This window comes from Carassius gibelio, chromosome A21, assembly GCF_023724105.1.
Source record: "Carassius gibelio isolate Cgi1373 ecotype wild population from Czech Republic chromosome A21, carGib1.2-hapl.c, whole genome shotgun sequence".
NCBI lineage: Eukaryota > Metazoa > Chordata > Actinopteri > Cypriniformes > Cyprinidae > Carassius > Carassius gibelio.
In genome coordinates, this window is record NC_068391.1 from 7,243,909 (window position 1) to 7,270,310 (window position 26,402).

The following is a 26,402-nucleotide window of genomic DNA, read 5'->3' on the forward strand; positions in this document are numbered from 1 at the left end:
ATAATATAATGAGAACATTACTGTTAAATAATGTTATGGTATCTCTGTGCGCCTGTGTTTAAGTTGTGTTGTTGCGGGAAGAGTGCAGGAAGTTATATTCTGAACAGCACGTAACTTCGAGTTCACTTGTGCATTTACGTCTTTTTGTACATATATAAGTTGTAATATTATGTTTACATTTATAAATATCTGATTAATCTCATATATGATGCATTTCCTTGAGTTAAATAAGCTGCCACCAAAGTGCTTCAGTTTACCGGTGTTCATTCAGCTCTTCAGCTTCAGCGTGTGTAGCATGATCTGCAGTGAACAACATTAATAACTAAAATAACTGGGAATGTAATATGCATAACATTATAAAGAGAATATTAATGTAATAAAAGTTGTGAATTCAGTGATTTAATGTGAATTTCAGTGCGTTGATACGGGAAAATGAGCACATCAAGTTAAACATCCAACTTGCATGACTTAGTTCAAGATCACTACATTTGCGTCTTTTTGTGCATATATCAATTATTATATTATGTTTATGCTGTGTAAATATCTGATTCTCATATAGCATAATTAACTTGCTAACAAAGCACTTCAGTTTTCATTCAGCTCTTCAGCAACAGCGCACGCAGCTTAAACAGAAATGCTGCTACTTGAAACAATGGTAGCTATTAATTTAAGATACTTTTTTTTCAAAATCAATTGATATATTATTAATAAATAACCACCACTTTTATTTTATCTTTTTATTTTCATATGGTTTCATTAAAATAATTGTATTATTGACGGTGCATATTAGGCATAGGCGTTTAATTTATCCATTTCACATGATTTTTTTTTTTTTTTTTACACTCAAGTAATGTTGTCCAGTGACTTAAGTAAGTCCTGAACGGTGTTCGTGCCCTCGCATCGGTCTTTCATGCACTCCACTATTTACTACTGCCTATGACTGTCACAGGATTGAGCAGCTGATGTGTGATCTCTCCTCAGTACTCGTGGCCAGTAATGCTAAAGTGAAGTAGTTTTGCTTTTCTGTAGTTTTTCAATGGCTTCAGTTTACAACATTACCCGAGCAGTCGAAGGCTGCATTTATTGCATGGATGGAGCAAAAATGTAAGTGTCTAAAGCATATGCTCAGTTCCATTGAATGATAAATGTGTTTTAACAATGTCGTTGAACCAAATGTACGAAGAAACTGTTAAAATAACCACATAATTAACAATAACCTAAAATAAGAGCACAAGGTTTATCTGATAATCAGATTCATGAAAATAGAATTTGTTGTTACAGCAAACTGATATTGGGCGTGTTTTCTTAAAATTAACCTGTATAAATAATGCATTCAGAAACAATTACATTTCTAATATTGGTTGACACAAAAAAAGCCAGATTACATTGTTTAAATATTTAATAACACTTTAGCTGATCTGGTTCATTTTGAATTACTTAAACACTTAAAGAAAAACATTTAAACTGCACATCAGGCAATTTTTTATCTACTTGACATAATTAGATTTCTACCCAAATTCTTTGTTGAAATATAAATGATTGATGGTGGTTGTAATAAAAAATTTTTTACATTTAAGTTATGTATTAAGTATTAGCTGAAAACAGCATAGAGTAAAATATCTTGGCTCATCAAAATGAAGATTAAAAACAAGTACACAGTCAACTCAGCCATAGTGTCCACACCTCTGACATGTTTAACTGTTGTAACTTTTCCATGAAAGAGACAATGACAGTCAAAACATGGCATTAGAGAATCACAAATTAAATATCACTAGTATTTTTGGTTGCCAAAATGACATTGCATTACTATTTGTGACCCTGGACCACAAAACCAGTCTTTGTAGCAATAGCCAAAAAAAAAAAAACATTGTAGGGTCAAAATTACAGATTTTTCTATTATGCCAAAAATCATTATGATATTAAGTAAAGATCATGTTCCATGAAGATATTTTGTAAATTTCCAACCATAAATATATCAAATCTTAATTTTTGCTAAGTAATATGCATTACTAAGAATTCATTTGCACAAATTCAAACACGATTTTCCTCAGTATTTCGATTTTTTTGCACCCTTTTTTTGATACTCAGATTTTCAAATAGTAGCCAAATATTGTCTGATCCTAATAAACCATGCATCAATGGAAAGATTATTTATTCAGCTTTCAGATGATTTATGAATGTCAATTTCGAAAAATGTACACTTAAGACTGGTTTTGCTGTCCAGGGTCACATTTTACTTTTTTTTTTTTTTTTTTTGAGAAGGCTAAGAAACAGAACTAACTGAAAGGAAGAAAAAAAAAAGGAAGAAACAAACAACGTGTCACTGCCTCTCAAAGTGCATCTCATTAGCTCAACTTATGTTTAAGTCTTTCCACCTTCTGTTCCCTAAAGCCTCATTTACTCTGGTGGAGTTGTACCCCTTAAGAACAGTCTCGCTGCATTGTCTTCCGTTGTGTGGGTGTATTCAAGCCACGCGCTTCAGTGAAACATTAGAATCTGAATAGAGCGTTCAGCGCGGGGGCGTGGTCACATTAGAAGATAATGAAGGGAGACGTGAAAAACAGACATAACGTTGTTTTCAAATGGATTACTTTATCACAGAATATTTGTTTAGTTTAAAAGTAGACATGTCAAGCTTTCTATAGATATATCTCTCATGTCTCTTCGTTGAGCATTCACTGAGTAACAGTTCATTTTAATGACGCGTTTGTAAATGAAGATCAGCGCAGACAAAGGCTGCAGACAGCACACCTTGTTTGTTATCTTTATTTTATAAATGCACAAAGTTTTGTTGTTGTTATGTTTGTATACAAAAAAAGTAGACCCTTTACAGATTCGATTTATTGTATTGATTGTATTGCACTTATCTGTACGATCAAAACTGAAAGTGCAATTTAAGTTATTTTCGGGGTTATCAGGAGAAAATGCCTCATAACGTGTATACGCGTTGATCGATTTAGGGTTAAAATCGTTGCTTGTGTAACAGACCTCTACTGTAGAGCCAAATAGCAGAAGCATGAGACCATGAGCCGGTATGATTGGCAGGAGTTCCTATCTGCTGTCAGAAAAAGCTGAAAGGAAGCATGGCTATATTCCTTCTGTATGACTTTGATTCTGCATGCATGTGCCTTGGATCTGTAAACAGCTGGGGAGGGAAGAATGATATGCAGGAAAAATAAATACACTCTGGGGTCTTGGCAGCATTCCTCAAAGTGCAATTCATTGCAAAAACCCCATATAATAGGGAGATGTTGCAACTGCTGTGCAAACGCTTCCGTCTCTTGTGGAGTGATGCTTTGATTCTGTCAGTGTTTCAGTAAGAATGAGAAAGGAGATTTTGCTTACTCAGCACACCACCTTGTCTGAACCTATGCAGGTAGGTTAATGTGGGTCAGAACCAAGGACGAGATATACTGTACATTAACACCACTGGGCCTCCTTCCCAATGTCGAACAGGGAGTAAAAAGAGTACAAAGTACTCTAGAGATGCATTTCAAGAGGACAGTGATATTAGTCAACATTCACAGCTTTTAAAGTAGTTATTTACAACACTATTATGCAAAGCAACTTACAGTACACTTGTCTGTGGTGCTTGCTGCAACAAGCATCAAACATTTTTACCATGATTTACAGGAGACACCCACTAAAATGTGACATTTATGCACATTTAATGCATATTTACAACCAGACTAATTTATACCATAAAAGACTATACGTTTAAAGATCACAATGCTGCTCCACAAAAAAGAACTGTAATTTTATAAACAGCATGCATATGTATCTCCTCACCCCTAGGAAATCTGAAAACACACACACACACACACACACACACACACACACACACACACACACAGATAACTCTCTAAAAATGTAGCTGCTGGAATAATTTCCCATAAAGCAACTTGAAGTTAAGTGTCTTGCTCATGGGTAAAACAGTGAAAGCTTATGGCTTACTACTTGTGGGAATCAAACCAACCACATACACATTATAAGCTTTATCCACTCAGCCGCAGCACCCTTGGGAAAAATTTGTGTCATGTGATAGAATAGAAATGATAGAGAGAAAAAAATTGGTGTGCAAAACTACAAAACCTGTTTAACCACCACATGTGTAACATGTCAGTTTGACTGGATCAGTCAGATCACTGTATTATCAGGCGTGAGCATGAGTCTGTATCTGTCAGTTACCCACACCGCGCATGAAGAACATATGAGCATGTTGTCTACTGATCCTGAGTGGCAGAACAATTATATCACCTAACAAAATCCATGCCCTCTCATTATAGCGCCCTTCAATCATAAATCTCAACAGCCCACCTACCCCCGATCCTCTTCTAGTCAGAAAATTCCCCAGATGCTGTTATTTTTCCTGATGCAAGGCCTTTAAGCTCCAGCCAGCCTGTGGAGATGAGTGTTTTTGGCAGCTTCCATTGGCAGCAATCCACAGGGAAAAACTCATCAGCCTGTGTCCCTGGTTTGGGATGCAGTATTTTGTGACAACGACAAGGTCTGTACTCCTCCAGGATGGGATAAAAGATATCTACCTCTGACACTGATCTGAAGGCTAGACATCATAACCACAAACAGAACTCATTTTTCCTGACATTCGCTGAAACATAAAAGTCAGATTGGAATCAATTATCTGGACCCGGTGTGGACTGAAGTCCTCCGGTACGAAGGTTTCTGCCGTTCCATCATAATCTAGGGGAGTTTTAATAAAAACACAGCGCTCCTTCATGACCCTGCACACATCTGTGCAGAATTAATATCTCCATATGCCTCTGACCCTTCCTCTTATTCCTTTCTCATATAAGAGGGTAAAACAGTCCATGTCTGGGGAATTAAATTTTTGAATGTCATTTTGAAAGTTTAAAGATTGATTTTAATAATCTGCCTGAAACATCTTAATTTTTTTCTCTAAATCTAAATCCTCAGTGACCAAACAATGTGTCATTCCTCTCATCTGAATATATGTGTGTGCTTTCAAATCTGCCAATTTCCCTTTAGTAAGATAACAGACCTGATCCTTCTGGGAGGACAGCTTAAAAGTAGTTTTAAGCACTATTCTATAACAGAGTCCCAGTACGTCGACAGATTAAAAGGATATATTCCTTAAATCCAACTGAAAATTTAACCCATCACAGTTATAATCAAATGCATCAATCTTTAACAGTAATTCTTTTTTTTAAAGATATTACTACCATGTATTAAATATTTTTTAAATAACATTTAAAGAAGACCATGGTACGTAATGCAGTAAATTGGATTTTGCATTCAAGGCATGTGTGCAAGCAAAACAATTTAATCAAGTGTGTGAGTGTGGATATAAATATACATATCCACACACACACACACACATTTAAGTTCTACATATGAATCAAAATACATTGGATTTTAGCTATAAACTACTGAGGTAATGAATAAATAAAATCTTTTAATGCTACAACTGAATTTGGGCATCAAGGTAATACAAATTAATATTATTTTTTATCTACTAAAGATCATATGTAACATTGTTATTAAATGATATATATTTTAAACAATTTTAAGACAGTAAAGGTAATTTAAATGTGAAAATAGGGAACATTTGCAATTAAAGATCCAATATGGACAGATAAAGTAGGTAGTTGTAATTACATTTTTATTTGACACTTGACTGCACTTTTAGTTCATCCATATGTATATTTTTTTCCAAGCCACAAAAATGGGCAGACAGAAAACTTGACAAATAAACAAGACATTTCAAATACATATCAATATAAAAAGCACAAAACACGGTCTCTATGAAGATGCTGTGTTGTTGTGTTTTAATGCTGCGTTGGCAAACTAGGCAGCAAGCCCCAGTGACCCCACCTATTATGGAAACAAACCACAGAAAGAGAGAGTCAATTAGCAGATGCATCTGTTGAATAATGTCATCTATAAACTCATCTAGCAAATCAGAAATTATGTCCTCTGCCAATAAACTGCAGATCGATAGGCTCCAAACTGATGATTAATCTCAATCCTGAATTAATACAGTACAGACAACTAGGGCAGATGACAGTGACAGAAGCTGGATGGCACAAAGATAAAAGAGAAGACTACATGAAAGTAACCTTTGTAGGTCAATTACTGCCATCCCTCACATGCAGCAGTGAAAATTGGCAAGTGTAGGTACTCTGGCTAAGAGAAGTCCACGTCCGTAGAGAAGTCACATGCATGTCGACTAAGGCTGAGTGTGAACTTCACTCAGAGAGTGATGGCCATTTAGTCATTTAATGGGTTTTTACACCGCAGACAGCCTCAGCAGCAAAGCTCATAATGTTACTTTGCTAGTATATCCAACAAAAACTAAAGACCAATCATTAGATAGTCACATGACACTAAAAATCTGATGGAACAAACAAAACTTTACATACATACATTTTTTAGCTTGGATAGTCCCAGTGTAAACAAAATAGTCTGAGGATATTGGAGCTGTATTGCACTAATATTTATTTATGTTTATGCTGTAATCCAAAATAACATTGCTTTCAAGGATTAAACTATATACTGTATAATTTTTTTTTTTACAAATATATATTTATTTTTAATTATTTATTATGTTTATATGATGTCATATTATTATGTTGTTGTTCTTATTTTTTTTTTTTTACAATAATAATACAATAAAAATACATTCAATGGTTTAAAAAAATCCAGTTTCCTGCAACAGTATCCATATCCCACACTCTTCTCTTTTCCTATCTTTGGCCGTCTGACATTAGTAGTGTGCGTCTTGAGACAAGGTGGAGCTTCTTGAATTATTTACCAACAGGAGTCCATGACAGAGGTGTCAGCCAATGAGAGGTCAAAGCCAAGAGATCGTCCAATGGGAAAACATCACAAATATCATCAATACTGCACTGCCTCATTAGAAATGTGGACACACCGAATGTCATGTCTTCATCTATTCTCTCATAAGAGGTGGTGATTCATGCTGCAGATACAAGAGCTTGTGCAACAGATGGTCTGGGTCCAGACAGGACAACGGAACGCAGGGGAGGGGTCAGGCTCAAGTGTATTAAATTACATGCTTAGGTCTTGCTTTAAAGCTCAAACGAGGACAGAGGAGATAAAAGGCAAAAACGGCAGCGAGTCATATTTATTAGCTACAAGCTCCTACTGCTCATATTACTAATCATATTGCAACCTCAAAACACAGGAACAAGGTTGGTTGTAAACACCGGGTAGCCAAGTTGGTATATTAAATGTTATCTCTGTTACAGTAAACAGGGTAAAAGTTGTCTAGACAGTAAGCAAATACATTTATATTTATTCAGATGACACTTAAGGAAACTTTTAAATGAGGAATACTGAAACAAATGTTATTCATACTAGGACATTGAATGAATAAAACATTTTTTATGGTTTATTTAAAAAAATGTAAAGCAGTGCAGCCTGCTTTGGATAAAAGCATAAATATATATAAATATTACTGTGATAAATAAATAATAAATCTGTTTTGTTTTCACTAGGAGCCATCAAATTCTGAATCTCAATATGCTCCTCGTTTTGTATCCAGATGGTCTTTAAAATCCTGTCATCAAGAACAACCGATTATTTCAATCAACATTATACAAGGATTGTGCATCGAGCTTTAACTCATTTTCTGGTGTTATTTGTGGAGGATTTTATACTGTATGTTTCTCTCTACATAAGACTGAAAATAAATACATAGGTCCGGGTTCTCTGCAGCATGAAAGAAAGACTGCCGTGTCAAGTCTGGGCATCACTTTTTCCCTTCATAGAATAACTCAGCACTTGTATGTGTAAGCGAGTGAATGAGAAAGAAGGAGCTAGAAAACAAGAGAAGTAAGTGAGGGAGAGGTTCATTCATCTAAAATTGCTATATATATATAGTAATTTAAAAAGCAAAAAATGGATTAAGAGCCATAAGAAAATGTCTAGAAAGTATTTGGCAAATGAATAACTATAATTTTACTGCATTGTGCTTTCATGCGTAATATTCCAGACATACTGAATGCAAATATATTTATCAGATATTCAGCAGCTTTTGTATTTTTAATATAAAAACAAAAAACTCAAACCCAAATCCATTTGACAAATACACATACTGATAAACTACAACTTTTAATACACTGTAAGTCACAAAGCATTTGCTAAATGTGACCCTAACCAGGGTTAGCCGTATGACCCTTAAAACCATGCTTTAGGCATGTGATTTATCGGAATCATTTCACAAACACAAAAGCAACAGATCTGGGATCAGTAAATCAAAGATATCACATGCTGTGAGAGGGTGGTCTTAAAACCACAGAAATATATAAACAGGTCCCCAGCAGGGTGTAATGAGTGAGCATCAATCCTGCCCTGCCTCAAATTGATGAGGTCTGTCAGAGAAAGACTCCATTTTATAGTGAGGCTAAATCAAGATGAAGAATACAAGAGACAGTCAGTCACCTGCTCTAAGCCCATTTACAAGAGATCATGTGAGCACAGACTAAAAAAAAAAAGTGTGCCGCCTAATCTGAGAGAATTAACAGAGACACTTTAGCCATGAATGTGATTTGTATTATATAAATCCTGTTAATATTCTACATTAATATTATGAACTACACTACTGGTTATTCTGCTAAGGGAACTGACTTCATAGACCCAAGACAAATGACATCGATACCAATTGGTTAAAATTAATTCTTAGTGTCTCAGAAAAGTGAAGTTAGTTCTGAGAAATGCACAAGCATAATTTGATCATAGATGCCACTTGGTTTGATATTTGACACAATGAAATTCAGACATTTGTAAATGGATCGTCCACTCAAGGACTTCCATTGTAGGGACAGAAATAATGGACGTCAATAGGAATTGAATTGTTTGTTAAGCAACAATCTTCAAACATCTTTTGTGTTCCACAGAAGAAGGAAACTCATACATGTTTGGGACAACATGAGGGGGAGTAAATTGTGACAGACTTTTCATTTTTGAGTGTATTATCTATGTAGGTGTGACTTAAGCACACGTGTTGGTGTCAGTTTAATTAACTTTTTTTTTTTTTTACCTAGACTCAATGAAAGCATGCAAACAGCATTTGACATCTCATTGAAATGCAGTAATATGTAATAATGTGATTTAAGCACTATCTGTAATCTATAAAAAATAAATAAACGAACCTTATGATAGATGTCACTGCCTTCTCACAGTGACGGCCATTCATCGTTTTTCAACTTTCATTAGCATAACATTCAGTATTTCTCAACTTTTTGGTTTCTACCACTAAATGTACTGCTCTGCAGTCAATATCTCAAAGCCCTAAAGGAAAATGCTAGCTCAGCTCTGCATAAGTGAACACATACGTTTAGAGGCATTGGTCTACTGATGAATCTTCTAACCTAGCTCTAACTGAGATTGCAAAGCTACATCTGACTGAAACACTTCTGTCTTAATCATCTCTCAGTTTCAGGACAAAGGCGAGATGCAACCTCCTCTAAGTTTGAGCCACAGGCACCCTGGTATTCCCAGCATTAAAATTCAATCAACTCGACTTAACAGGTGCTCTTATATGGGGTCACCCTTGAAGCAGGAGATGAGGAAAGATCATTGATCATATGGGCTATCACAGCAGCCCTGTGAACAAACACTGAAGGCCATGTGGTTTGACCAACCAATCATGAGATGCCAAAGTGCATCATCATGAGTATTCAATATTGCTTATTAAGATGATACGGACAGGTCACCTCATGAGTTTGGAGACCCAGAGAGAGATGGAGACAGCTGGTCAAACAGACAATTAGACATACAAACAAGAAGAATTTAGAAGAAACAGGCAGAAAAATAATAATATCAACCACCTGCAAGAGTGCTTCTTCCTCTGCCCTTATACCAAAACATAATTTACACAAAACTCAGCTGGCAAACCTCCTTACCAGACATGTGGTTTCCTTTGTTTTGATTTCTGCACTGGAATTGATATCTCCACCCATTTTGAAATATCACTGGTCCAAAATATTGCTCCAATTAGTTCCATCTCACAGCTCTTTTGCTTTCATGTATGAACAAACAACAGGTAAGAAAGGTGGCTACATCCAAACATGCATACCTCACAGCCACATAGTATAAATATATTCTTAAAAATAAAGGTTCCATAGTGGGGGATTCACAGTGATGCAATAATAGAACCATTTTGTGCTTCTCCAAAGAATTATTCATTGAACTGTTCATATCAGTTCTTACTTTTTTCTTAATGTGAAGAACATTTCAGAAAAAATCAAAATATTTTCACCACGTGTAAAGGAAAGGCTCCATGGATATTAAAGGTTCATCATGGAACCACTGATGCCAATAATAATTGAAAATAAACTTTATTTTTAAATGGCAATGTGAGCAAAAAAAAAAAAGTATATGAAAGAAGCAGTGTGTTCAAATAGAGTAGTATGAACTTCATAAGTAAACATTAGGCAAAATTAACCAGAATAACCAACTGCTTCTGGCGAGTTTCTTAAGTGCACATTTAGTGGCTACTTCACTATCCCATGAGGACACGGGAAAGGATTTATTAATGGCATTCCAACTGACACTGGTAGGTCATATGACAATGACAACATGATGAATGCTGTATGTCTGGACTGCAATCATACTATAAAGAACATTTTTATTGGTCACAGAGCAATTACTTTTTCCGTGAGTTCCACCAACTAGAATTTTATCTGCATGGGAACGTGTAAAATTGGCACAACTTGTGTATTATTTTGGTGTTTATGTCTGGAAAACATAAAAATAAAAAAAAACCACCAAAATAATTCAAGAAAGAAAAAGCAAACAATAAAATAAAAACATCCAGGGTTCATTTACACATCACAAAGGTCAACAGAGCCCAGAGGAAATCCTCACTGTAGTTAAAATAGATATTCCTTCTCTGCTAGAGAAATGAGGCTGCTAACATTCAGGGAGCATATGAAGGCAGCGATCAAACGTACACTGTGCTCAAATTGTCTGCACTAGCAAAACCCCCGTCTATCTCTCCTCATTCTGGCTGCTCAGATATTTCTTGTGTCTTTACCCAGTCTATGTCTGCATTATATGAGAACAAGAGCATCAAGACAAGCGGAAGGTCATGTTCAGCCTGGGGGAGAGGCTCGTCCATTTACTCATGCAGATCAATATGATTAACTGGGATGAAGCAGCCTCCTCCCCTCTGCCAGCTTCTGTTTAAGAAAGGCAGTGTGGCAGGAATTTATACCCTGCTGCTCAATTGTGCCAGCTGTCCCTTGGCGAAGAAGGGAAACAATGATACAGAAAGGCAACAAACTGTTCATGTTCTCTTGGCAAACAACTCTACAGAAATTCCCAAACATGGGGATATGAGAGTGTCGAACAAGCAGTATCAGTGGAACGGAGCTTCTAGCTATATGGCAGTACTTTGAAATATGCTTGGGATGTGCCTTATCTTCACTTTCAGACGCTTTCATGTTTTTTAATATCGTTAAAAATATAATCACTGTAAAATTATAAAATTAAGGCCTCATTTGAGGTTTCCAAGTGTTGCCAAACTGGTGGAAGCCTTTAGACAAAGTCTAAGCAGTTTTTGAAGATGCCTCAAAGTGCACTAAAAGGTTTAGTTCGCCCAAAAATGAAAATTATGTCATTAATGACACACCCTCTTGTCGTTCCAAACCCGTAAGACCACAGTTCATTTTTGGAACACAGTTTCAGATATTTTAGATTTAGTCCGTGAGCTCTCAGTCCCTCCATTGAAAGTGTGTGTACGGTATACTGTCCATGGTTAGAAAGGTAATAAAATCATCCTCAAAGTAGTCCACTACCACTTTATTCAGAGTCAATCGTTCGTTTGTTATCTGGCTCGGTTCGGCTTCAGTTCTCTCTTCACAGCAGTTCAGTCAGTGTACTGTTTGAGTACATGAATTACTCTGGGATATTGCTTTGTTTTAACTCTGAGGGAGTATCAGCCACATTAAAAAAGTTAACAGCTTAAGTCATTTGTGGATTAATGCTTATTGGAGACGCAAACTGCTTCAAAAGATTCAGTTTGATTTGGTGAACTGGTTCAAAAAGATCCGGTTACATCGAATGATTCGTTCGCGAACTGGATATCACTAAACTGCAGTGTTTTGAACTCACTCACAACAGACACAGAAGAGAAGACAAGGCTGAATAAAGTTGTAGTTTTTGCTATTTTTGGACCAAAATGTATTTTCGATGCTTCAAAAAATTCTAACTGACCCTCTGATGTCACTTGGACTACTTTGATGATGTTTTTATTACCTTTCTAACCATGGACAGTATAGAGTACACACACTTTCAATGGAGGGACAGAAAGCTCTCGAACTAAATCTAAAATATCTTAAACTGTGTTCCAAAAATAAGAGGTCTTACGGGCTTGGAACGACATGAGGGTGAGTTATTAATGACATAATTTCCCTTTTCCAGTGAACTAACCCTTTAAGGAACTTCAATATTCAAAAGTTTTTCCTTATTATTATTGGCAAATTGGCAATGTTAGTAAATAGTAAATAGTAAGATAGTTGGGGATAAAGCTCAAAAATAAAGGGGATAAAGCTTCCAAAGTGCAATCTATTCCAAATAGCTGGTTTCAGTACCATGGACAGCACCTACAATCTCAGCAATATATGCGAGGCCAAAAATGCTGCAACTACTACCTAGAAATTATGATTACAGTACTAGTCATAGTAGATATAAGTAAAAAGTAAGCAAAGTCAGCTCTTCTTTTGAATGACAACCACACAATGAATCTCTAAAATACTCAGTAGGTCTAGAAACCTTCATGTGACAAAGAGTTATTAATACAAATATGACTAGCCATATGCAATCATTTAATTATGGCTAATAAATATTCACTGATCAATAACATTTACACAGGCCTTCCTTGCTAACACATCTCAATAAAAGTGCGCATTTAGAATTCCGGTCCTTCAAGGGACACTTTCGGCTGCTTGTCTTGCATTAATAATCAATCAAGAAGGAGGAGTGCAGTCTCTTCCCTGTGGTCAAATGACTGGCCAGAATCAGCTGATCTAAATAGGGTTATGAAATCCTTGTGTGCATAAGTAATTTAAAAAAATGGAAAGATGGAAAGACAGAAAAACAGTTTCTCATAACATCAACAACAGCATGTTGAATTAGTCACGGAATAAGTAAATAGATTAAATGGTCACACATAAAAAATATTAAATAAAACTTACCTTAACTGCCTCTGCGTGCGTGACCCGGTCGAACACTTTGTCATTAACTTTCATTATCTGATCTCCTATTCTCAAACCCTCCTTTTCAGCCAGTGATCCCGGTTCCACCAGTGACACATATATCCCAACTCCATGCTCGGATCCTCCGCGGATGCTAAATCCCAAACCCTCGTTGCTCTTGTGACGCTTGAGGGTCACCTGTCGGATCTCTCCTGGCGGCTCCGGTAAGAAATTCCTTCCAAGTAAAGGAATAAGAGTCGCTGTCCCATCGCTGCTGGTGCTGATATTATCAGGAGACCCGCGCATAGCGGCTTGAGACGCGGACGAAGCCGAGAAGTGAGCCCCGTGTGTTGGACTCGAATTAACAGCCTCGTAGAAGCCGTCTGGGTCACCATTGCGCGCAAGAACGTCGGATTTCATGTACAGCCCCTCTGATGTGTACTGATCGAACAGAAGCTGATCCGAGCGCGGGATAACCAGGCGCAGCATGGGCAGGAGTTGACGCTTACTCGGGACATTCAGTATGACTTTAAGCGTCTGGACCAGATCGTACACATTGCGCTTGGAGTGGTACACGTTGAGGCAGTGGATGAACTGCTCTCTCTCGAGGTCGCTGAGCAGCAGGTTGAGCGCGTTGTGAAGCTTTTTCACGTTGGCGGAAAGGGTATACGCGCTAGACGCCACAGAGTTTCCCGAGGAAGAGTTAAGCGACAGGAGCTCCAGGTCTGTGCTCATCCTCGCGCCCTTTGGCTGGATCACAGAACCACGCGGAAGCGGAAAGGTCCGGCAAGCATTGCAGTAGCACCGGATCCGAGTCTAGAGTAGTCTGCGGAGCGGCGCATGGCACTGTGATCACTTGATGTTCACTGTCATAATTAATATTAGGACAAACGGGTCACAGAGGACCTACAAAACCAAACACATTCATCTAATTAGGCCAGTATCCTTAAGCAAAAAATAAATAAAAGTTTATAAATTACAAAATAAAGAAAATATATATTTGTAATAATTTCAGTTTAAATTGCTACAGTACAGTTTTACGTTGTGTAGTTAATGTCTTCTGCATTAATTTAACGTCATGTGTTACCTGGATGGATAACACTGTGATCAGTCACTGTTATGAAACAGTATGTATGTATTTAACTTAAATCAACATTCAATGGTACCAGGTATATTGCAGATGGAGCAGCTTAAGATAGGTTGCAATATTAACACTATATGATTTAATGACACACGACTGTGGAATTAAAAATACAGTTATTAAAACCCCATCCCATCATCACAGAATTTAAAATTTATAGAAACATGAAATGTAGAATTTAGCTGGAAAAACTGGCAACTGTGTTAACCAGAACTTAAGAGAAAACGTAAAAAACGTAAATAAAAAGCCCGATATTAGTCAGGAAAGTGCACCTTCCAAATAACAGCAACAGAAAGCTTGCGCAATCCGGTGCGTCTTGTGCTGGCGAAAAAGGGTCAAGTGGCCCAGTGCGTCTTCTCCAATATCTCTGTCGTCAACAGTGAATCCCTTATGAGGGAGTTTAGGATCTTTGCCCAGAAATCCAAAGCTTTACAAGCACCATAATCACATGAATGCGTTCCCGTTGATTAGTTTTTAAAGTAGAGCACCGGTTCACCGTTCAGTTCTAATCCACTCGTCCCGTGTTTGGAGGATATGGCACCCAAACAAAATCGCAAAGTTATTTTCCTTTGGCACGCTCAAATCAGAAAGTTGAAACGCGCTTTAGTCCTTTTGAAAGGGCGCCCGGTGTCTTCCACTGACAAAAACAGTCAAACAGGTTGGAAAGTTATTCGTTGCATAAGTGCGTAAAAGAAACGAAATAAAACGGCGCGGAGATCGACTGTCTTCGTCGTCTAGCTGTCGAGGTGATCGACTGAACGGCTCGCTCCAACAACGCGTCCCTACACAGGAAATGACGCAGCTTGTGTGACTCGCGTAAGTTGCTCAGTAACCAACAACACATGAGAGAGGCGGGTGAGCACAGGACTTGCAAATCCCCATCTGCTTATTTTAAGAGCTGTGTTGTTTAGTGTAACTGAGATAGTACTGTAGTTATAATTCATATTTAATTTCATTGTGACATTTTCCCATTTTTATTTAAATTTTTAGTATTTTTTGTTGCACTTTTGTAATTTTCTATTAAATTTTTTTGTAATGTCTATTTATATTTAATAGTTTATAGCAATTTTAACCCCAGAATGTGTTTTAATTAGGAGTTATTTTAGTATATCAAGTAAATAAATAAATGTTGCCTTGACCACTAGCTAAAATAAAACACTTATATATATATATATATATATATATTATTTAATATATATATATATTATTTCAGTAGTTAACTACAATAACTCTAAGAGTCAACTGAAAGCAAACTATCACGAATCCTAGACAGAATAAACACATAATTGACATTTTACTAATAAATAGCATTGTGTGTGCAACTTCATAAGAAATGCAAAAGATCTCCCCAAATAATTCTTAAACTGAATTGTAACATTCTGATCCCAAATTTGCATTCATTGTGAGTTTTTGTTGCAAATAAACTATCAGTTCAGCCATACAAACTATTATATTTTTGGTTAAAACAGAAACACATAACCTACTAGTAAATCAAGAAACCAGGTTAATACTTTAAATTGAATGTCACTCACCAGTTTCAGATGCATCCTTCAATCATGTTTTACCTCTCTATAAACATTTACAGCTCTGACCACATTAGTACAGTTCACATTACGGAAGTACATGAAGCAAAGCTTTTAAATCAAAATCTTTTACAGCATTTCAGAACTGATCCCATAAAGAAGAACAGTAAAATCCTGCCACAAATCTGAGTCAGCATTCACACATCCAAAGCTGAACGGGTTTCTGGCCGGCACTAGCACAGGTGTCAATGGTGACGCACGTCAAGACATGACAGCTGGATATACCTTGTCAGAATCTCAACCCAACTGAGCTTTGACCATCCGATTCCCATGGAAAGGCACTAATCAGACGTTACTAGTCCACCTGTATTGGATAATGAGGTGTCTAGTCATTTTCTCAGAGCTAAGGAACACACACAGGTCAGAGAGGGAGGAACGACATGACAGTGAGTGATTGATGGGTCTAATTAATGCAGTTACCGAGTATAAACGTCAAGGTGGCAAGGTAAACGCGATTATTCCGCCGTGCCTCCGATCTGGACATAGACAGAGTAACAATGAGCTGAATTCCAGCTCGGTAGGCACCGGAAGAAATATCTAATTAACTCTCCCTATCCCCCCTGCCTGAATCAGCACTACTAATGACTTTGGCTATCTGTTTGATTTTCAATTTATATACCGCAGCACCTTATTGCACATGCTGAAGCTGAAAAATGTCCTGAGGAATAAAACATCATTCGATAGCACTATAGTCAGTTTGACAGGGAACTAATAAGGGGCATGTGCAATGCATTGGTGATGATGTGAATTTGTTTATTTATACAGTTGACTAGGGAGCTTTATCTTCACAACGGCTGACTGTATTAATCTCTGTTTTGAGAAAAAGCTGCTAAGTATGTTATGTAATAGGCTTAGGAAAGAGTGACTCAGAGCATTCTGGAGGTATCAGTGAAGAGTGTGAATGGATTCGGCCTTTCAACAGACACAGACACTATTCAAGACCCCAGAGAGTCAGATTTGTGTGTGTGTGTGTGTGTGTGCTCTTGTTTTTGTGACATATCAGGACACAACTCTGTATAATGACATGGGTATGACACAGGTATTACAAGGAGAGGGTGACTTATGAGGACATAACCTATGTCCCCATTTTTCAAAATGCTTATAAATCTTACAGAATGAGTTTTTTTGAGAAAGTAAAAATGCACAAAGTTTCCTGTGAGGGTTAGGGTTAGGTGTAGGGCCATAGAATATACAGTTTGTACAGTATAAAAACCATTACGCCAATAGGATGTCTCCACTTCTCACAAAAACAAACATGTGTGTTTGTGTGTGTTTGTGTGTGTGTGTGTGTGTTCAAACCTAATAAGCAACTGCATCTTTAATGTAGTTCTTGATCAAGAAGATAAAGGGAATTACCATAGTCATCATTCAACTTTAAATTAACCTTAAAGGAATAGTTCACCCAAAAATGAAAGTCTTCTTGCTACATTACATCACTTGCTGCAGTGAAAAGGTAGCATCAGAATGAGAGTTCAAATAGCTGCTAAAAATGTCTTGTGAAATGAAAAGCTGCATGTTTGTAAGAAATAAATCCATCATTAAGGCATTTAACTTTAAACTGTTACTTCTGTCTATTTTTTTCTGTCCATAATCCATATTAACTCTATTCCCTGTTGTCCTCTCACATCAATATATATATATATATGTTTTTCAAAATATATATATGACATATATATGTTTTTTAACTGCTTTTGCTTGTAAATTGTGCTTAGGATTACAGTTTGTGTTAGCTCTGCATATGTGCTTATTTCTCATCGAATTCATATAGAGGACAGTTTGAAGATAAAAACATCTTGACGGATTTGTTTATTACAAACATGCAGTTTTCGCTTCATTGGGGTTGTGTCTATTGCATGTGGATTATTATGAGGTTTTCATAAACTGTTTGGACTCATTCTGACGGCACCCATTCACTACAAAGGATCCACTGATAAACAAGTGTTGTAATATGAGAATTTTGAAATTTTCAGCAGATTTTCATTTTTGGTTGAACTATTCTTTTCAATAATAATCAGCTGACCACAAAACTAATATTAGTTAGTTGATTACCGTTCCATAGGCCCACTGGTATTCAAGAGGGTTGGGTTTGACTGGTTAGGATCAGACCCTGCTGGTCGATGTTGGAACTACACACTCTGCTAAGAGAAATGCAAAAACTGTTTAGAATACAAAGGGTTACATTTTAAAAGCCTTAAATGGCAGGTCTAAAAATAGTCAAGAGTTTGAGATGATTACCTTGAAATAAGTGGGCTGTAAATAAATATCTGCAAGATTGAAGAAGATGAGGCTTCTCAATATGGATCTCATTTGTCTTCTGGTCACTCACTCGTTTAAGCAGCTCAGGTAATGTCATTGAGTTACAAGGGCCTCCAATTTGCCTCCACTTCCAGATCTCAGAAACCAGTGTGGTCAGAGAACTAAAGTGAAAGTCCCTGCTTTTATTGCTAACATAAATAAGTCCACATTCCTTGATCTTATAGAGAGATGGATGAGTTCAATAAACTGATCTATTTCTTTGGCACAGTCTCTTACTTTCAACCATAATAATTTTTGTCCTTTGGGCAGTTTAGGATAAACAGGGTACTTTTTGATATACAGTGTTAAAAGTCAATATCTTAATATACTGCATCACTTCGTATAGAGTGTATACTACATCGTATAATACAATGAGGGGTCTAGTGCAAACCACCATTTAAGGACAAAATTGCATATATATTTTGCAATTTATACACAAAAATATAGAATAAATACTATTTTTAATCTATATATTTGTATAGTATCAATATCTAAACATCCTTAAAACAAGAAATGAAAACTACTTCCATGGGCAGCTAAATTTAAGTGAGCTTTAAACTGAAGTTTAAGCTATTTGGGTGGTTTAAATGTAATTTAGTTAAGTTTATGCAATAAAAAAAATAAAAAATAATAATGTATTCTTAAAATAAGTAAATAAAAAATACTGTAGATAGATAATGCCAAAGATTTAGGCACTACTGTATGTCCTGCCCTAACCAGCAGCTTGTGCATTTATCATTTTGAACTGTACTCAGTGTGCCCTGCAATATTTCATTTTAGTGTTATAACTGTTTATTTTTATTACCCGTTATATTTATTGCTCATTATTTACTGTAGCATCTGGGAAGATCGGCCACTGTTCCCATCTGCTAGTGCCACTGTCTTTGTTATATGTTGCTCCACTATTATGTTATATTTCACTGTCATTCTTACACATGATGTCCTTATTCATCCATTTTCTTGCCTTTACCTGACATGAAGCCTCAGGAAAATGCTCAGTTCATAAAACACGGAGGCTGTATGTTGACATGGAAAGAAAAAAAAAAGAAAAAAAAAAACAGCATTACCCCCCCCCCCCCCATAATATTATGAATGCTCTTCTATATTTTCAAAAAACACAAAGCTTTCATTTCAGTCCACCTTTAAGTGAATCCTTGCTGGGAAGCAATTTCACATTATGGGTTGTATATACTATAATATGTCAGGAAGTCTCTTCATTTGTATTGATCTAACAGTTTGTGGTAACAAATTTCATTAAATCTATAATGTCAAGAACTGACTGCTAGTGCTGTGTCTTCACTTTTGTTCAAAACTGTAATCATCTCTCTTTAACGGCTTTAAAATCACCATCACATTGTGGGACAAACATTATCACTTTGTAATACAAATGATCAGCATTGCAAAAAGGGCAGTACTCCAACACTGTGTCCTCAGTGGACAGTTGTGTGGGGACTCTGCATGTCTAATTATCAGTAGAGAAAGCCATTTACAGCCAAAATGGCCATGGATGACCTTTCCAGCCTTAACAGTTATCCAGTGACCATTTTTCTCTCATACACACTCCTGACCTTTACTAGTTTGCCTCATTCTGACTGTCTGTACAATTTCTGTCCTTAAAGGGTTAGTTCACCCAAAAATGAAAATTATGTCATTAATGAGTCATTAATGTCATTCCAAACCCTCCATTCATCTTCAGAACACAGTTTAAGATATTTTAGATTTAGTCCGAGAGCTCTCAGTCCCTCCATTGAAACTGTATGTCCATGTCCAAAAAGGTAATAAAAACATCATCAAATTAGTCCAAGTGACATCAGAGGGTCAGTTAGAATTTGTTGAAGCACCGAAAATACATTTTGGTCCATAAACAGTAAAAACTACGACTTTATTCAGCATTGTCTTTTTGTCTGTTGTGAGAGCATTCACTGCAGTGTAGTGATATCCGGAACGCGAACGAATCATTCAATTTAACCGGATCTTTTTGAACCAGTTCATCAAATGGAACGGAATCATTTGAAACAGTTCGTGTCCCCAATAAGCATTAATCCACAAATGACTTAAGCTGTTAGCTTTTTTAATGTGGTTGACACTCCCTCTGAGTTAAAGTAAGCCAGTATCCGGGAGTAATTAATTGACTCAAGTCAATCTTTTTGAGGTCTTACGGGTTTGGAACAACATGACATAATGTTCATTTTTGGGTGAACTAACCCTTTAATAAACTGAGTGGCACGTCTCCAAAGGTGCATTAAGACTTTATTTTTATCAAGTTACAGTAGGGATGGGAATCTTTACCTATCTAACAAAAAATACTGTATGTTCTAAGAATGTCATGTGGGAACATTCTATTGTATGGAATTGGAATGTTACTTTCTCTCTCTCTCTCTCTGAACATTCTGTAACGAGTAATAACATTTAAAAGATGTTAGACAAACTTTATTAAAGATCAAATAAGTTTGAACGATTTTTCTATTAAGGTTACTGGAAAAACATTTGTTTATAAATTTAAGAGAACCTTGCGAGAACATTCTAAGAACATTCCATGTTAGCTACAGTAGATAGGCACCTAAAATCTAGTCTGATTTTGGGAATGGTCCGATTCTTGTTTTTCGTCTATTTTTTTCTTCTAGTTTATTGACTTTGAACATCATATTTTTAGTAAAGTACTTTTAGAAGTTAATTCCTATAACATTTTATAATTATAATACATTTTTTAATAATTACAAATTAAAAATAAATAAAAACAATTAACTATGTAAAGAATTATTAACTAGCTAAATACAGTTTAAAAACATACATGCAAATTTAAATAAAACTTATCACACACATTACAATCAATAAGCAAAAAGTGCTTTAAGTATCTGAAAGTTTTTCATGCAAGAGCAGTGAGGGATTTTCCTCAGTGTTATCGCTGTTAGATTATTATTAATGTACTAATGCATTGCAAAGATTTATTTTAACATGTTTTGTCCTGTCCTTAATTTATAATTGACTGTGTTTACATTAATTTCACATCATAAAAACAAGTAAGTTTTCAAAATCAATTGAAGAGAGAATATATATATATATATATATATATATATATATATATACATTTTTTGGGTTAAGAGGTAGCACATACTCAGCCATTTGCCCATCTCTATTTTTTCCTGTGTGTGCCGTATGGAAACAGCAGCAAGGGCCAGAACCTTTTAGTTCTTCAGTATGGCTGCATTAGCGTGGGTTTGACGTTCACTCATACATATGTTAAGAGCTTTTGTGAGTATTTATACATGCACAGTGTAATTTACAGCTTGAGGGCTGCTGTCTGCACATATGAACTTTACTGTCCCAGCTTCTGTCTCTCAGACAAACAGCTTTTGGCTACTTAGTCTATCTCTTTTGGATTTTTAGTGACCTTTGCTTCGCTCCCTTTTAAAAAGGTCAAGGTCAAGCTTTACCGTGGCAATTTAAGTGGAGCGAAACAGAAATGCACCAGACCCATACAATACATTCCTATAAAAATATAAAATATATTTTAAAAAAGAAAAAAATAATAATAAACTGAAACAGTACATAGGAGAGATGCATCTGGAACTTGCTTCATGGCAAGAAATTAACAGGGACAAGGAAACAACTTGTTGGAATGTTCTCACAGTACTTATCAAAGATTTTTGTTATGCCCAAAGCAACAATTAATCAGTCCTGGGTAAAAATGAGCTCACTTTGCAGTCAGGTCAGGTGCACTTGGAACTCCATATGCACCTTTAGCAATACTTAGTCTGCGGAGCTATGAGTCAAAGAACCCTGAAAAAATAACTGAATGTGTGTGAAGGTGGCATCTGTGGGAATTATGAAAGGCATGTAATAATAGATTTTACATCATGGAAACATGCTTTAAACATATTATCATGCTAGTCAGGCTCTACTCAGGTAGATGTATACAAAAATCTATTCTAAATAAACAATATCAATTATGTGGTACCTATGCAAGAATTAATAAATTTAAATTAAAAATCTCTTCTACTGAATGGCTTATTACACTAAACTTATTACACTATATCAGCCTTATTTCTGATATTCATCGCGACTTTTTTAAAAACAAGCAGTTAACACGTCACACTCAATGCATGCTGTATTTGTCCAAACAAAGTCTACCTGACATGGACGTCCATACCTGCAATCAATCAATCAATCAATCAATCAATCAATCAATCAATCAATCAAATCAATAATAATAATAAAAAGGATTAAATTACTTGCTGTATTTTTAATTTAATTTAGTCCTGAATTCATTTTAAATTAATTCCCATTTATTTTCTATTAATGAATTAATTTATAACATTTTTGTTAGTTTGTATGTTGATTGCATTTCATAATCTGCCGCATAAGAATGAATTAAAATGCAAACAAATCTGTATTATTTTTGAGTCTATTAAAATGTATCATTATCCGAGATACAGAGGTACAGTAGATGACACCGGTTAGTTCCATTCATTTCCAATATGGCCTATTGTTTGGAAAGTTTATTATAGGTTGTTAATCATAATTTATTTTAATTGTGATATGGTGTGATATAGCTATTATATTGACACGGTATGGAAGGTTGATCAATATTAATTTACACATCAGCTTCTCCAGAAAATTCTAACTGCTCCATTCAGTGAGTGTGACACAATTTTGCAGACACCTTAAAGGCAAAATTAGTAATATTTAGATCGAAACGTATTTCAAATATCTTTCACAGCCCTAAGTTTTAATCACCTGCTGAATATATGAATTCCAAAGGGCTTTATTTATTTTTTAGCAGCAAGTCGCTCTTTGTATTGCCTAGGCCGCTCTAATCTGATGCTGAACTTCCCTTTTACTGTGGATGTCATTCTGCATCTGTCTTTGTCTTATGGGTCTAGCTGGAGCTCTTTCAAAGAGCGAATGGCGTGGGCGCACCTGTCAGCTCATTTTTTGCGTGCACCTCCGCGCTCCCCAGCTCAGCTGAGAGCTGCTGTGTGTTTATCATTAGCTTATAATCATCATTCGACAGGCCGTCCCTGTGGAGCTGCTGTCAGACCACCGGGGACCATATGTGACGCATACAGCCCACGCACCAAAGGCCCTCTTCAGAAAAAAAAACAGTTAATCTAGCCGTACCTGCAGCAGGAAGAGGAAGTCGGTGCTTCACTGCATGAGTGAACTGATTTTTTAGATTCATTTCCACCTCCTTACATGGCAGGTGAGAACATCTCTTTCCATCTTCTGTCAGTCTCATACTCTCATTCTGTCCTTCCCTCCATTCACCTTGAAATCTGAATGCACCTCCTCCTCCCTCTGTCTGGAAGATTCCCATTTCAATATCCAAAACCCTTTTAGCCCGACGTTACGAGTGCTAGTTGCCCATTAACACTCACTCCCAGAAGGACAGCAGATTTGATCATTTTTATCCTTCTGTTTAATCGTTCCTGACAGTTTACTGTAGTGGATTTTTTTTATGCATATACTTCTGGACTCACATTAAAGGCATGTATTTTGAGTATTGCATAGCAGGGATGTGAAGTGAGTGTGAAATCAAAATAATTTAAAGGGATAGTTCACCCAAAAATGAATACATTTTAAAGAATGCTGGTAATTCCATATTATGAAAGTCAATGGCTACCATCAACTTGGTTACCAACATTCTTCAAAATATCTTCTGTTGTGCTCAACAGAAGAAAGAGACTTTAACAGAGAGACTGTCAAAGAGAACAACTTAAAAACACTTTACTTCCAGGCTACTTCCCTGACGTTTAAAAAAGTTCCGCTCATTAGCCCAGGGCTTTTAGACAGCTTGCAAGCTTTCACTAATGTGTCCCTCATTTCACCATCAGCTCCACACGGATTTCCCAGAACCCAAACCAGCTGGAATATTGGCGGAATTTTGTGTTTACCCCATAACCGCACCCTAGGGTCTGTCTAAGTCCCTCTCATCACACCCACACAGCTGTAAACCTCTGGCTAAAAGCAAGCATTTATCATTTTAATGAGGACTTTTAGCTGTCGCTATTAAGGGCCAGATTAGGAGAATGCCAAATAATTCCCTTTCCCTTTCCAAATGCCTGTGTTCCACTCAGGTGAATGTAACTCACAGATGACAGTCATGTCTAGAGAAAAAAAAAAAATTATTATCATCTACAGTGAATGGGTTCCGTCAGAATAAGAGTCTAAACAGCTGACAGAAGCATCACAATAATCCACAAGTAATCCACACGATTCCAGTCCATCAAAGTCTTGTGAAGTTAAATGCTGCATGTTTTCCAGAAACAAATTTATTATTAAGACTTTTAACTTAAAACACTTGCTTTCAGCTCTCCTTTAACAATAATATAGCTTTCTCCAGTAAAAAGTTGTCTTGTCTGAATCAGAAGAGATATATGCACATATCAAACACTGTTTAATAAGCAAAAACAGAACTATTCCTTTGAACATTTTGAAAATATTAAACAACAAAGCAAGCCAAGACATAAAAGATGTGAACCATGTTTAGAAAAAAATGTCATCTTCCTTTAAGTTGGTGCCCTTTTATCAGTACAGCCAACAGAGGCCATCATGTTTGAAGAGGTAAGAACAGTCCTGATGAGAAGGGAAGCAATTATACAGCAATTATATATATATTATACTGGCTCTCAAAGCCAAAAGTTTGTGTTCAAGATTAACCATAATTAATGAATTTAGATATAGATTTTAATGTTTAAATGATACTACATACAGTCTTGTTCAAAATAATAGCAGTACAATGTGACTAACCAGAATAATCAAGGTTTTTAGTATATTTTTTATTGCTACGTGGCAAACAAGTTACCAGTAGGTTCAGTAGATTGTCAGAAAACAAACAAGACCCAGCATTCATGATATGCACGCTCTTAAGGCTGTGCAATTGGGCAATTAGTTGAAAGGGGTGTGTTCAAAAAAATAGCAGTGTCTACCTTTGACTGTACAAACTCAAAACTATTTTGTACAAACATTTTTTTTTTCTGGGATTTAGCAATCCTGTGAATCACTAAACTAATATTTAGTTGTATGACCACAGTTTTTTAAAACTGCTTGACATCTGTGTGGCATGGAGTCAACCAACTTGTGGCACCTCTCAGCTGTTATTCCACTCCATGATTCTTTAACAACATTCCACAATTCATTCACATTTCTTGGTTTTGCTTCAGAAACAGCATTTTTGATATCACCCCACAAGTTCTCAATTGGATTAAGGTCTGGAGATTGGGCTGGCCACTCCATAACATTAATTTTGTTGGTTTGGAACCAAGACTTTGCCCGTTTACTAGTGTGTTTTGGGTCATTGTCTTGTTGAAACAACCATTTCAAGGGCATGTCCTCTTCAGCATTGGGCAACATGACCTCTTCAAGTATTTTAACATATGCAAACTGATCCATGATCCCTGGTATGCGATAAATAGGCCCAACACCATAGTAGGAGAAACATGCCCATATCATGATGCTTGCACCTCCATGCTTCACTGTCTTCACTGTGTACTGTGGCTTGAATTCAGAGTTTGGGGGTCGTCTCACAAACTGCCTGTGGCCCTTGGACCCAAAAAAGAACAATTTTACTCTCATCAGTCCACAAAATGTTCCTCCATTTCTCTTTAGGCCAGTTGATGTGTTCTTTGGCAAATTGTAACCTCTTCTGCACATGCCTTTTTTTTAACAGAGGGACTTTGCGGGGGATTCTTGAAAATAGATTAGCTTCACACAGACGTCTTCTAACTGTCACAGTACTTACAGGTAACTCCAGACTGTCTTTGATCATCCTGGAGGTGATCATTGGCTGAGCCTTTGCCATTCTGGTTATTCTTCTAGTCTCTCTGGTTTTGCTCTCCATTTTAAGGCATTGGAGATCATTTTAGCTGAACAGCCTATCATTTTTTGCACCTCTTTATAGGTTTTCCCCTCTCTAATCAACTTTTTAATCAAAGTACGCTGTTCTTCTGAACAATGTCTTGAACGACCCATTTTCCTCAGCTTTCAAATGCATGTTCAACAAGTGTTGGCTTAAATAGGGGCCACCTGATTCACACCTGTTTCTTCACAAAATTGATGACCTCAGTGATTGAATGCCACACTGCTATTTTTTTGAACACACCCCTTTCAAATAATTCAACTAATTGCCCAATTGCACAGCCTTAAGAGCGTGCATATCATGAATGCTGGGTCTCATTTGTT

General features: G+C 36.4%; 1 protein-coding gene across 3 annotated transcripts in view; it reads right to left on the reverse strand.

Moving 5' to 3' along the window:
• LOC127941526 (whirlin-like) overlaps positions 1-15,186 on the reverse strand; it is a 181,686-nt gene extending 166,500 nt beyond the window's left edge. For 2 of the 3 annotated variants that reach the window (XM_052536668.1, XM_052536666.1), the window contains exons 1-2: positions 14,616-15,186; positions 13,203-14,108 (exon numbers count right to left, since the gene is read on the reverse strand). In XM_052536668.1, coding sequence (XP_052392628.1) covers positions 13,203-13,937 — 735 coding nt within the window. In that variant the 5' untranslated portion in view covers positions 13,938-14,108; positions 14,616-15,186. Of the gene's footprint in view, positions 1-13,202 lie in introns of all 3 variants that reach the window. The other variant, XM_052536667.1, reaches the window with a different exon arrangement.
• Positions 15,187-26,402: the final 11,216 nt, after the last annotated feature.